This window comes from Geotrypetes seraphini, chromosome 11, assembly GCF_902459505.1.
Source record: "Geotrypetes seraphini chromosome 11, aGeoSer1.1, whole genome shotgun sequence".
Taxonomy (NCBI): domain Eukaryota; kingdom Metazoa; phylum Chordata; class Amphibia; order Gymnophiona; family Dermophiidae; genus Geotrypetes; species Geotrypetes seraphini.
Genome location: NC_047094.1, coordinates 50,388,522 through 50,400,862, shown reverse-complemented (window position 1 = coordinate 50,400,862; position 12,341 = coordinate 50,388,522). Strand labels below are relative to the sequence as shown.

Below are 12,341 nucleotides of genomic sequence, written 5' to 3'. Positions count from 1 at the left end.
TAGAATTGCTCTCTAAGTGCATGCTGCATGTTTTGGGTCAGCGTACATGCTTTTTTGCACACACAATAAAGAAGCTCCGGTTTTGTGAGTATACAAAAATGTTTAGGTGTTTTAGTGAGCTTGTAAACTTTTTACTAATATGCATGATAAAGCATTTTTTGTTCAAGTTTTAATGCATAGGTTCCTAAGCTCTTGAGTTGCATAATAGACCTGTTCCTTTTCATCCAACTAGACCAGTCCAGAATGCATAGATTGTGACAGACAGCAGATGGAGACAAAGACAAGAGCTGTGAGTTCTACCCTATAAAGACTTTGTACAAGTAGAACTCACCAGTATTCTCTTTCTCCAGCAGATCCTTTGTAGTTCTGGGCTGGTGAGAGAGCTCCTAGGCCCAGTTGAAGATCTAGTCATCTGTTTCAGTTTAGTGGTTGGAGCAGAATTTAGTAATTCTACTACCACACTTCAGAGGATACCTGAAGAAGTCTAGAAGGCTGCCTATTCGTGAGCTGATTGGTTCCTCGTAGCAAGAAAAAAAAAAAGAAGAATTGAGAAGAACAAGTTAACAATATAGAAGAAATATCCAGCAAGAGAAGGTTATTACCAGATCAGAGAGGATGTGATTCAAGGAGAGAATTAAATTTTAGACCATTATCCCCTCACCCTCTTTGAGAGTAGCATTGGGAGTGGTGCTTTGAGTTTGTTGCCCCAGTACATTACCTTCCTTCCTTAGATGCTTTTGTGGAGGTCATTTGTGACCACCTCTGTTTCTACAAGCATCCATTCCAAGATTTCTAATTAATGAGGCAGTTTTACTTGACATGGTTTGGGAGGCCATGCTTTCACTGCACCTTGACATGGTTTGGGAGGCCATGCTTTCACTGCAGGGGAATGGTGTGAAGTGCAGCCTATCCTGACTGTTTTTGGCACCAGGAGTGTTGAAGGCTGACAAGCCAGATTGCTTCAGCTGGTGTAGAACAGTGTGTATATTTTGGCACACCTAGGATCATGGAACTTAGCTATTGAAATAATTATTTACGAGCATGGTGGTCCCAACAAAAATGACTAAAAGGTGTTCCTGCTGTGGAAATCACCAGAGCAGTTCTGGACAGTGTTGTTATTGATGCAGAATCCTTCCTACAACCTCTTCTATTGTGGATGCGGCTGGAAAGCAGTCAGTTGCCTATGGTCTTAAGAAATCGGATCATGTAAGCCCTTATTACAAAAAACTACACTGGTTGCCTGTAGAGGCAAGGGTTATTTTCAAATTTGCTTGCCTCTGTTTTAAAATTTTAACAGGTTCATCTCCGATTTATCGATTACATCATTTTACATTTCCAGGCATAACCTGCACACGTAGTGCTTATTTGTTTGCTTTGCCATCCTTGAAGGGTTGTATTTACAAAAGATTTCTTGATAGAACATTATCATTCCAGGCTGGCCAATGGAATGAGTGTTTAACCAAATTCATTCCAAATGCATTCTCTTATCAAACTTTTAGAAAGTCAATTAAAACTTACCTTTTTGATAAATTTCTCTGACTCAATTTCTATCCCGATGTATCTTTAAACACTCTTAGCTAAATTTGAGTAACCTCAATCTGCTAATGTAATTCTAGAAGCTTTCTTTAATATCGCTGTCTGTATGCAGTTTCTTGTTCTGTAAACCGCATTGAACTATTTGTGGTACTGCAGTATAGAAAAATAAAGTTATTATTATGTCTTCTCACAAAAAAGTTGCCAGTGTGTTGAAAATAGTAGTACAAGAAGTCATTTTAACTCAGGGTTCTAAAGAGTTGCTTCTGGCAGCTGTATCTCATTTACAGATCTCAGAGGAAGCCTATTCTCTTCTAGCCCTTATAGGATGAAGCTATGGCATTGGTGCCTAATCTGGCTTCCCAGCAAAGTACTAGAGATTTTTCTCTGGAGTTTGGTTTTCTTCATAAGGCTTTTCTCTTGCAGCCTGCTCAACCAATCAAACTGCTTCAAGCAATAAATAAATTAATAAGCATAGCTGTACAGTTGGGGCAGCAGTTCTGGTGGCAGCCCACTCTGGGGATTGCTTTGTTACATCCCTTGCATTGTGGACTAGTCTGGTTAGATGAAAACGAAAGAATATTTGATCTTACCCTGCTAATTTTCTCTTCTTGAGTCCCAATCAGATCAGTTCAGAAAACCATCATATTGCCTGAATTTGGTATAATTTTAATTCTTGCATTCTTCTCAGTTATATTTGACAAAAGTGCCAGGGGCTCCTTGAGTTGATGTGTCAGTTATAAAATAGCCCTGAATTCTCTCCAGGAGTACTTTTAGGTTTTTTTGAGCAAGTATAGCTGTTTAGCCTTTTGCTTTGTTATAGAAGTACTGAGGACTGGTAGCTGTGCCTTTACAGTTACCATTATATTGTAGCGTTCATAGTTTGTAAGTCTGTCTCCATCTGCTGGCTGATGAACATGACCCATGCATTCTGAATTGGCCTGGTTAGGATTCAAGGAAAGAAAATTAGCAGGTAAGACCAATTTTTTCCACCTATGTGGTTCCTGTTATTCTGGATCTCAAGCTCTACAGAACAAGGGCTTCTTATTATGCAGAATTCTGTGGTATTTTTATTATTATTTATTTATTTACATTTCTTATACACTGCTTCTATTCAAAGTGATTTACATTCAAGTACTCTTAAGTATTTCTCCTATCTGTCCTGATGGGTTTACATTCTAACTATGAAATAGCAGGCCCCTCCCGCACACGAAACGCCCACCTATTCACCTTTCCCTCCCTAAAAGGCTGCCTTTACAACAGATTCATTGATAGAACCCTAGCATTCCAAGCGGGCAAATGGAACAATTGCCTTACCGCCCTCATCTCCAACTCCCCGCCCTACCACCTGTTCAGGAAGTCACTAAAAACCTACCTCTTCGACAAATTCCACTAACGCTGCCTTCCCTCCTTCCCTGCACCCTCCTGACCTCGACATCCCTCCATTCCCTCTGACTACGCCCCCCTCCCAAGCCACTTTGGCCTCTCTTTCTCAATCTCTGTTTTATCTAACTGCCCTGCCTTTTCATTGCCTCACATTCAACATCACTGTAAATGTACCACCGCTATAACATGTAACATCGCTGTATATGTACAGTCTCTTCTTTAGTATATGCCTTTTTAATACTGCTATTTATGTAACACCTCTGTAAATGTAACAACACTGTAATATGTATCATCACTGTAAATGTACAGTCTCTTCTATTGTTAACCGCATTGAACTTCCATGGTATTGCGGTATACAAGAATAAAGTTATTATTATTATTATTACCTGGGGCAACGGAATATTAACTGACTTGCTCAGGGTCACAAGGAGCGGCGCAGGGATTGAACCCACAGCTTCAGTCTGCTGAGGCAGGGGTTCTTACCACTAGGCCACTCCTCCTATTGGTGCTGTGATGAGAACTTTAATGCTCTTACGTGGAGGTGAAAAACCAATGTGCTCACCCATATCCAATGAGTTTGAATGAGTTTGTTAATATAAAGAAATATAATTAATGATTTCAGTGTCCCACATTTTTGTTAAAACTACTAATACAAGTTCTAATAGACTGTAGAAGAAATAGATAATTCACTTGGGGAAACAAAAGCTTTCTTTAGTACAAAGCAAGTACTGTAGCAAGTGTTAATGGTAAATTTGCTAAACTGAGGTCATAGTCCACATATATCCTTGCTTAGAAGTAAAGTTTATTATTGTCATGGTATACACAAAACCAGTGGCGTGGCGAGGGTAAGAGGCACCTGGGGCTGTGGTGCCCTTCCCCCTCTCTCCTCTCCGCCCCCCCCCCTTCACACGCTCCTTCCCCAACCCCTCCTCCTGCACACGCTTCGCTTCCCTTCCCCTGTACCTCTTCTTGGCATGAGCAGCAACCCCCGAGCTGCTTCGCGCCAGGGTCGGCTCTTCCTCTGACATCACTTCCTAGGCGCGAGTCCAGGAAGTGATGTCAGAGGAAGAGCTGACACTGGCACCGACAGCAGCTTGGGGGTTGCTGCTTATGCCAGGAATGTTACAGAGGTCCGGGGAAAGGGAAATGATGCGCATGTGTGGCGGCAGGGGGTGGAGAGGAGGATGGATGCCTGTGCCCTCATCAAGATGGCGCGCAGGATGGACCGCCCACCCCCCCCCCCCCACCTTGCTATGCCACTGCACAAAACTAACCTCTTTGAAGACATTGCCTCCTAGAGAAACAGAATAGTTAACAAAAATTATGTTTGGAAGGGTAACATCTGAAGCAGAGATAAAATGGGAATACTGTAATGGGAGAAGGGTAGTTTCAGTGGAAAGGCATACTATATCTGATGTCACTTGTCTAATGGGACAATTAATTTCTTGAAGTTTCTCGGTTGGAAGAGCGTGAATCAGAGATGAAGAAAGAGTACAATGCTCTGCATCAGCGACACACAGAGGTACTGTCTTAGTTTCATTTTTTCCTGTCTTCCCTTCTGCATGCCTGCTTAATACCGTGTTTCCCCGAAAATAAGCCCTAGTATGATTTTTAAAGGTGCTCCTAATATAAACCCTACCCCAAAAATAAGCCCTAGTTAGATTGACCCCGGAAGCCCCTCCTGAATGTCCTCGACACTCCCCAACTCCATCCCTGTCAAAAGTGCTGCCCAATTCATCAGCGAGATGGAAAGATGCTGCACAAGGAAATGGGTGAGAGGGTGGGGCCTATGGCCTGCATTGCTGACAGGCAGCTGGCGGAGGAGCAGGAAGGACTGAGCACCCTTCCTGCTCCCAACTTAAAGGTACGGGGAGGGGGAGGGGGCAGTGACGAGATTTGACCCAAGGGGTGGGGAGTATCGGGGGAGTGTATGTTGGCAGGAGGGAGTGCGTACCCCTCCTTTAGCGCGGGGGCAATGGTAGGAGGGAGTGGACATCCCTCCTGCCATATTTGTGTGGGGGGAGGGGGAGCGTCAGGGGGAGTGTGTGGTGGCAGGAGGGAGTGGGCATCCCTCCTGCCATTTGTTTTGTTCGGGGGGGGGGAGTGGGCACTTTGTCGGGAGGGGGCTTTTTATCTTTTTTTTATGTTGGACAGATATTTTGTGTGTGTAATACACACAAAATATCTGACCAGTAAAAAAACCCAGCAGAAGCTCTGACAGCAGTGACAGGAGGCTACTTCTCATTGAGCGATTGAGTTGGTGAGTTTGCATTCAAATAATTTGCACCTCCATGCAAATGATTTGTATGTAAACTTGATAGTGAATCAATTGCTGTTTGAAAATCGGCCAGAGAATCGGCCAACAGCGATTGAGTTGCTATTTTTAGTAAATCTGGGCCTAAGTGTTTCTGAAGGGATCCAACTGGGGGTTGGTGGGATTTTTTGTGTAACTCAGGAGGTTGATGAGATTTAGTTGATAAATAGGAGGAGGAGGGAGCATCTCACTTAACTTCCAGGAAGTCCGACCTGTGATATGAAGGACGGAATCCCCAGCATGCAGCAAGGAGGAGTTAGAGCATTTTTGGCCATATGTTTGCCAGTAAGGAGTTCCAGAAATTTTGAATGGATTTTTGTCCAAGGAGAGGTGATGGACTTTTTCCTGATTTTACATATACCCTTTCCAAGGGTGCTATTTTGAGAGAGATTTTTCAGAGTTCATTTTGTATTTAACACAAATACTAAAGATGATTTTGTGATAGAATGAGAAACTATATTCTATTAAAATATTTTTTTGCAGAAAAGGCAGAATAAGGGGGTATCTACCTGAGGACCCTGGAAGAGAGGAGCTGACATGGAGACCAGGAGATTGTGCCTTGGGGTGACATTAAAGGAGTACCAAAAAAATAGGGCTGAGTGTAGATTTTTTAGCTTGATTTTTTTTTTTTTTCAATTTTGTTTTCCCTTCTCTTTGTTTTCTAAATACCTTAGGTCCCTTTTTATAAAGCCATGTTAGGCTTTTATCGCTAGATGCAGTGGTATTAGCTCCTAGGAATTTTATGAGCATCAGAGCTTTTACTGCCACGGCCGGTGATAAAAAAAAGCCTAACACAGCTTCATAAAAGGGGGGTTTATTTGGGGGGATGCACCTAGTAAATATCATAAGTAAATATCCCCTGAACTGGATTTAAATTCTTTTGAGTGTGGCGCAGTGTGAATTTTTCCCCCAGTGTGATTAGGCAGTCAGATACTTGGGGGATATCTGCCTTCTTCTGTATATCTAAACCCCTTTGAGTTTTTACAAATTCTTTCTGTACCGCCTGGGGCTGGCAAGATCATTAACTCTCACTTTACCAAACGAGGGGCTTTTGAAAACTATGTTTGGGAAGGGCATTTTTATAATTTCAAAGCACGGCAAAGGAAGATATTTTATAAAGGCAACCTATGTGCCTTTATGAAATAGGCTTCCATAATCAGCTTGAGCAGGGCAAAAATCCTCACACATAACGTTATACCTGCTCTGAAGAACATATATAGTAAGGGGCTGTTATGTACTTTAAGACTTCACTACAGATCTGCCCAAACTACACCCCCAGGAACTCCTATGTGCAGTCCACATTAAAGTAGGTGATATCTTTCAGCTCATATATGCCCTGTGTAATTTTATAAGAGCTTTTTCGCACATTAAACATACTTTATATATGTAGAATGCTTAATAAAATTACCACTACTTATTTATTATATAGTGCTGAAAGGTGTAAGCTGTGCTGTACATTTTGACAAAATTACTCTCATTCCCTTTCATTCTTTAACATCAATTAAAGTTAGATGCCAATTGTGCAAACAAATTATAGAATACTAGCACTTTTGTGTGAGACTGTTATAGTTATGTGCATCAGTGCTAGTTAGGCACCAAACTGTATTCTCTAAGCACTAATATTCAGTGGCCATTTTGCCCTAAATATTAGCGCTTATCCGGCTTAGTGCTATTTAACCATCTAGGAGTTGTTCCTGTTCAGTTAAACAACGCTGAATTTTGTGCCTGATATTCAGCATTAACTGACCAGGAACAACTCCTGGATGATTAAATAGCACTAAGCCGGATAAGAGCTAATATTTGGTGCAAGATGGCCGCTGAATATTAGTGCTTAGGGAATAGCCTGCTATTTTGCATGACTTAGCCAGCTATCCACAAAATTTAAAGCAATAGCTGGCTATGTTTAGCGGCCAAATTGGGTCACTTATATAGCTGATCTATTTTTGGCTGCTATATACTTAGCTGACCAGCATTGAATATCGATTTAGCCAGCTAAGTTTATAGTGGCCAAAATTAAACCATATATTCAATACGAAACAGCCCAGCAATGAATATCTGGGCTCAGCACCAACCGCAGAAATCAGTCATATTAGCCCCTATAACTTTAATACATTTGAACTGGCTCTGGCAACTCAATCTGTATTTGCTGAGGGGAAATTTGTTCTTCTTTCTGTTTTTGTTTTGTTGTTTTTCCTTTCTGAGTCCTCTAAATGTCCCCTTAAAAAATAACAAAAATTATCTTTCAGATAACATAGTATTCTAATCATAATCCCAGTATGGTTGACATAGGATCACTTCTCAAGTGAATTCCACGGCTAAAATAAATACTTCTGCAGTGTATCACCTCAGAATTTATTGTCCTTTTCGTACATTTTTTTTCTTTGTCCTTTTCCTGTTTCTCTAGATGATCCAGACCTATGTGGAGCACATTGAACGGTCTAAGATGCATCAGGTAGCAGGAAACAGTCAATCAGACGGTGTCATCCCTGGAAGAAGGTACACACGGGACCTGTTCTATACTGTGTTTCTTGCTCAGTGGGCTGTGGGTGAGCTAGCACCCTTCTTGTGAGTGCCTGAGTGAATGATTAAACTGTTTCCCTCCACTCTGCATATGATGTCATACTGTAGAATCATTTCAAATGGGGTGTGGACAGGAGATTCAGAGTAGAGAATGACACGGTGACAAAATTCATCACCGTTCTCATCCCCGCGGATAACCGTGGGAAATAATTCCATGTCATTTTCTAATGTCTATTTCAACCTTGGTCCTTCTACACCAGCATTCTTCAAAGCAAAGCTTGCGGGTCGATGGTTGTGACCATTCATACTCTGATTCTTCCCTCTCTCCTTAAAGAATGACATGAAGATTGTTTACCGCGGTTATCCGCGGAGACGGGAATGGTGATGAATTTTGTCACCGTGTCATTCTCTAATTCAGAGCTAATGCACATGTAGCATGGCCAGCTACCCTCCAGTATACATATACCAAGGCAAAGGCAGTCTCAGTACTATCAGTAGGGATTTATTAACTGGTTCTAGTCAAACTAAAACTGTGTAGTACATATCAAAATTCTCCTTGCAGAAAGCATATGAACTGAACTTACCATAAAGAGCAAAAGTAGCACAAAAAAAGAAAATTATGGCACAATACATTTCCTTGCAAATACGGCTAGAACAGTGTCTCGCTAAATTCAGTGCCCCAGCCAGAAGGCACTCGGAAGTGCGCGGAGGCCCAACTACCCACGACCCACCAGTGGAGGGATCTGGCGGGGAGAGGAGGAGAGATGCCGGCCAGGAAGAGAGTCGTCTGCACCGGCTGTCTGCCTACAGGACGTGCCTCTCACCCCAAGAGGCACATCCTGTAGGCAGACAGCCGGCATGGACGACTCTCCTCCTCTCCTGTTGCATGCGGCACACAGTTTGTGATACACTGGGCTAGAAGAACTTTTGGGCCTTTCAAATACAGGCTTAGACAGAATGTAGAAGAAACTCCTTTCCTAGCATTCCTTATGCTTAAGAAACAGAAAAGGTATTCTAGCACAATAGACGTGTCATTCCGGATAGATGGATAATCTCCCCATGCTTGTGAACCATGAAGAAGGAATCCACTCCAGGTTTTTGATTCCTCTTCCTTCACCAGAGGGCTCTGCCACGTCCTTCAGGTTTTCCTTCTGCACACAAGCTGGAAGGAGTTTTTCTGATCTGCTCTGTATATTTATTTATTTATTGGTCTTTTTTCATGATTTTTAGTGACTTTCAGTGCTCAGAGCTCCTCACTTTGAGGGTCAAACTCTTCCTGCGTGGCGGAGAAGCAGACTGAGGTCTGCAGCTGACAGGCCAATCCCTCTGTGGTACTTGTTAGCCAGCATGCAGAAACATTTATGGAGCACGAGGTCTGGTCCCATAGTAGCTTTGTTTACCTACTGGATTGCAGGGGCTTGAGCGCAGGCTGTCAGTGATCCATAGGGAGCTCAGTGGGGGCTTTTCAGGGTGCTGGCTGCATTTTCCTTTCCTCCTTTCGCATGTGCGGGTCTGACTGGCAGTACAAAGATTCAGCGTTGGAGGAACGGTCCAATTGAGACAATGATTTCTTCTCCAAGTTTCAGCTACTTTAAGAGCTGAGGCAGGATGCAGCACATCTCCAGCACAGGTCGCAGTGAGTAAGGCTGTTCTCTGAGGACAAGCAGGCAGTTATTCATGGTACTGCCACTTAAAAAAAACTTTAGCACGTGCTTGCGTGTGTACCTTCCTACCCAACATCTGTGCATAAGACCCTCAGTTCTGCATTATCTGCAGAGCAAAGTAGTGGTGTTTTGTATACTTGTATGTGTGGTAAATTTTTTACCTCTTTTTGTGCATCAGGACATTTCATGTAATCTTTGCAGTTGTATGCAAAAAAGATCTCTTAAAGCTTGTCAGATACAATTTGAAAAGTTTTTTGGTTCAACTTCAACAGTGTCTGCAGAAACAGTTCCACCATCTCAGGTATCTCCAGAGTTGATGTAGGCATCCCAGCCATCTGTACTCTCCTGAGGTTGTTCTGGTTCATCTTTGTCAGTGCTCCGACCCTCAGATGACATGCGCAGGAAATCTAAAAAGTGTCAACATTCACCATCTAGACGCACATCCATCTACTACTCCTCAGAAATGTTGACATCCTGACTGATTCCCATCATACTTTCTCTGTCGAGACATCCTCCTCCTTCAGTATCTCCTCAAAGTCAGCCCGAGCCAACTGTACCTTTGCCAGCATTGGTACTGGCTCAGTCCTTACAGGACCAGATCAGGGCATTACTGCAACAGGAATTGGCGTTGCTAATGCATTCACAACTACTGCTTGCTTTGATGCAGCAGACCCCAGCCTCAGCTCAGCCTGACTTATGCCTCACAACTTTCAATACCTCAATGTCGCACTTCATCTAGACATCGGTCTACTCAGTGTCATTCATCATCTCGACATCCATCACCATCGTGACTTTGATTGAGGTCACGCTGCTCAGCCTCTACATCTTGATTCTGATCGATCTCTCAATGGCATTCTCAATGTTTTTCATCATCTAGGCATACTTACAGAGCTTTTTCTTGATGCTCTTTGTCATTCTTCTCGATGTTCAAGATGCTCTCTTTGATGTTCGACATCACATTCTATCAGAAGGCATCAAGTCAAGGACCTAGACTCAGACTTATCTTTATATTTTTCTGAACCTGAATTTTCAGCTGAGGAATCTTTTGGTACTCCCTCAGATCCATCTCCTCTTTTACCTAGAAGGAGATCTTCTGAAAACGTATTTACAACTTTTATCAGACAAATGGGACTGGAACTCCCCATATATGGAATCTGATCAGGAACCTAGAGCAGAGCTCATGGAAGCCTTGGATTACAAAAGTTGGCCAAAGGACTGTATTAAGCTCCCACTCCACAAACGTATGAGGGATGCTCCACTTACATTTTCATTTGCTCCTAGAAAATTGGACACTTTGTACAGGCTTCAGTCCACCCCAGTTTTTGATAAACCACAACTTCAACACCAGTCTTTGTTTGTGGAATCAGCAGTAAAACATGCCCGCAGTTCACGTTCTTATGCCAGTACACCTCCTGGATGAGAGGCTAAGACCTTTGATAAGTTTGGCAGATATGTCTTTCAATCCTCTATGCTATCTAGCTGCATTCTTGATTACAACTTTTACATGACTTTCTACTTAAAGACTCTGATCCAGCAACTTTCTGTTTCAGCAGCATCTTCCTCCATCAGACCAAAATAAATCCTTTCACATTCTAAGAACCTCTCTGAAACTAGGAAATACATGGTATGATCTGCTTTTGATGCATTTGGCATCTCTTCTAGAACATTCATTGTTTCCATCACTATGCATTGATTGGCTTGGCTCTGGGTGTCATATCTTGAACCTAATGTACAAGACCGTTTCTCTAATATCCCCTGTACAGGAGATGACATGTTTGGGGCCCGCATCAAGGAGGTCACAGAGAAAATAAAAAAGCAAACAGATTGCATGACTATCCTCTCTAAAACACAATCTAGTCAACAATATCATTCTTCATGCAAGTATTATACACTTTATAGACGTCAGCCATTTTATGCCTCTAAACATAGATAACCTCAACCAACTTCATCCTCACATCAAGCTACACAAAGACATCATCATCAACAGAAACATCAAAAGGACCAGTCTATGCAAGACTCAGCAGTCTTTTTGACGGCTTCATAGAAAGCATAGCCAGCCTACAGTTATCTCTTCCAAAATACTTGCCAGTAGGGGGAAGAGTTCACCATTTTTACCAACATTGGTGCTTCATCACATCAGATTGTTGGGTTCTTCAAGTAATTTCTTGAGTCTATGCACTTCACCTGCAAAAGACTCCTCCACACCACCATCCAAGAGAGTCTTCTTTCAACTTCCATCAGAAATCTCTTCTTTAACAAGAGCTCTTGTCTCTCCTTCAGCTGCATGTGTTCCAGTTAGTACCTCCCAAGCAGTGAGGCAGAGGGTTTTTTTATTCCAGCTATTTCCTGATACCAAAAAATTTTGAGGTCTCTGACCCATTCTAGATCTCTGAGCTCTCAACAAATACTTGGTGAAAGAGAAGTTTCTCATGATCTCTCTGGAATAGCATGATTGGCTTTGCTTTCTAGACCTCAAAGAAGCTTACACCCATATTCCCATACTATCAGCCTATCACAAATATCTTCCTTTTCAAGTGGAAACGCAACACTGTCAATACTGGGTACTTCCTTTTGGCCTGGCCTCTGCCCCAAGAGTTTTTACCAAGTGTCTCGTAGTGTTCCCATACTTGGATGACTGGTTCATCAAATACACTTCACCAGTCTAGCTCATCAAGCCATTTCCTCCATGATTCATCTTCTAGAACTGTAGGGATTTGTAGTGAACTACAATAAATTGCACCTTTCTCCCTCTCACTCTGGAGTTTATCAGGGCTCTCCTAGACATGACTCAGATTCGAGCATTTTTACCTCAGTGGAGACTCAACAATTTATGTTGAGCAAGCTCATCTCAAACACATATCACAGCTCCACAAATGTTATGACTCATAGGTCAAATAGCGTCCATAGTACATATAGTCTCTTTC

At 42.4% G+C, this 12,341-nt stretch overlaps 1 protein-coding gene across 20 annotated transcripts in view; it reads left to right on the top strand.

Moving 5' to 3' along the window:
- MAPK8IP3 (mitogen-activated protein kinase 8 interacting protein 3) overlaps positions 1–12,341 on the top strand; it is a 242,062-nt gene that overhangs the window by 50,427 nt on the left and 179,294 nt on the right. For 19 of the 20 annotated variants that reach the window (XM_033914092.1, XM_033914108.1, XM_033914105.1 and 16 more), the window contains 2 exons: positions 4,371–4,441; positions 7,638–7,729. In XM_033914092.1, coding sequence (XP_033769983.1) covers positions 4,371–4,441; positions 7,638–7,729 — 163 coding nt within the window. The remainder of the gene's footprint in view (positions 1–4,370; positions 4,442–7,637; positions 7,730–12,341) is intronic. The other variant, XM_033914109.1, reaches the window with a different exon arrangement.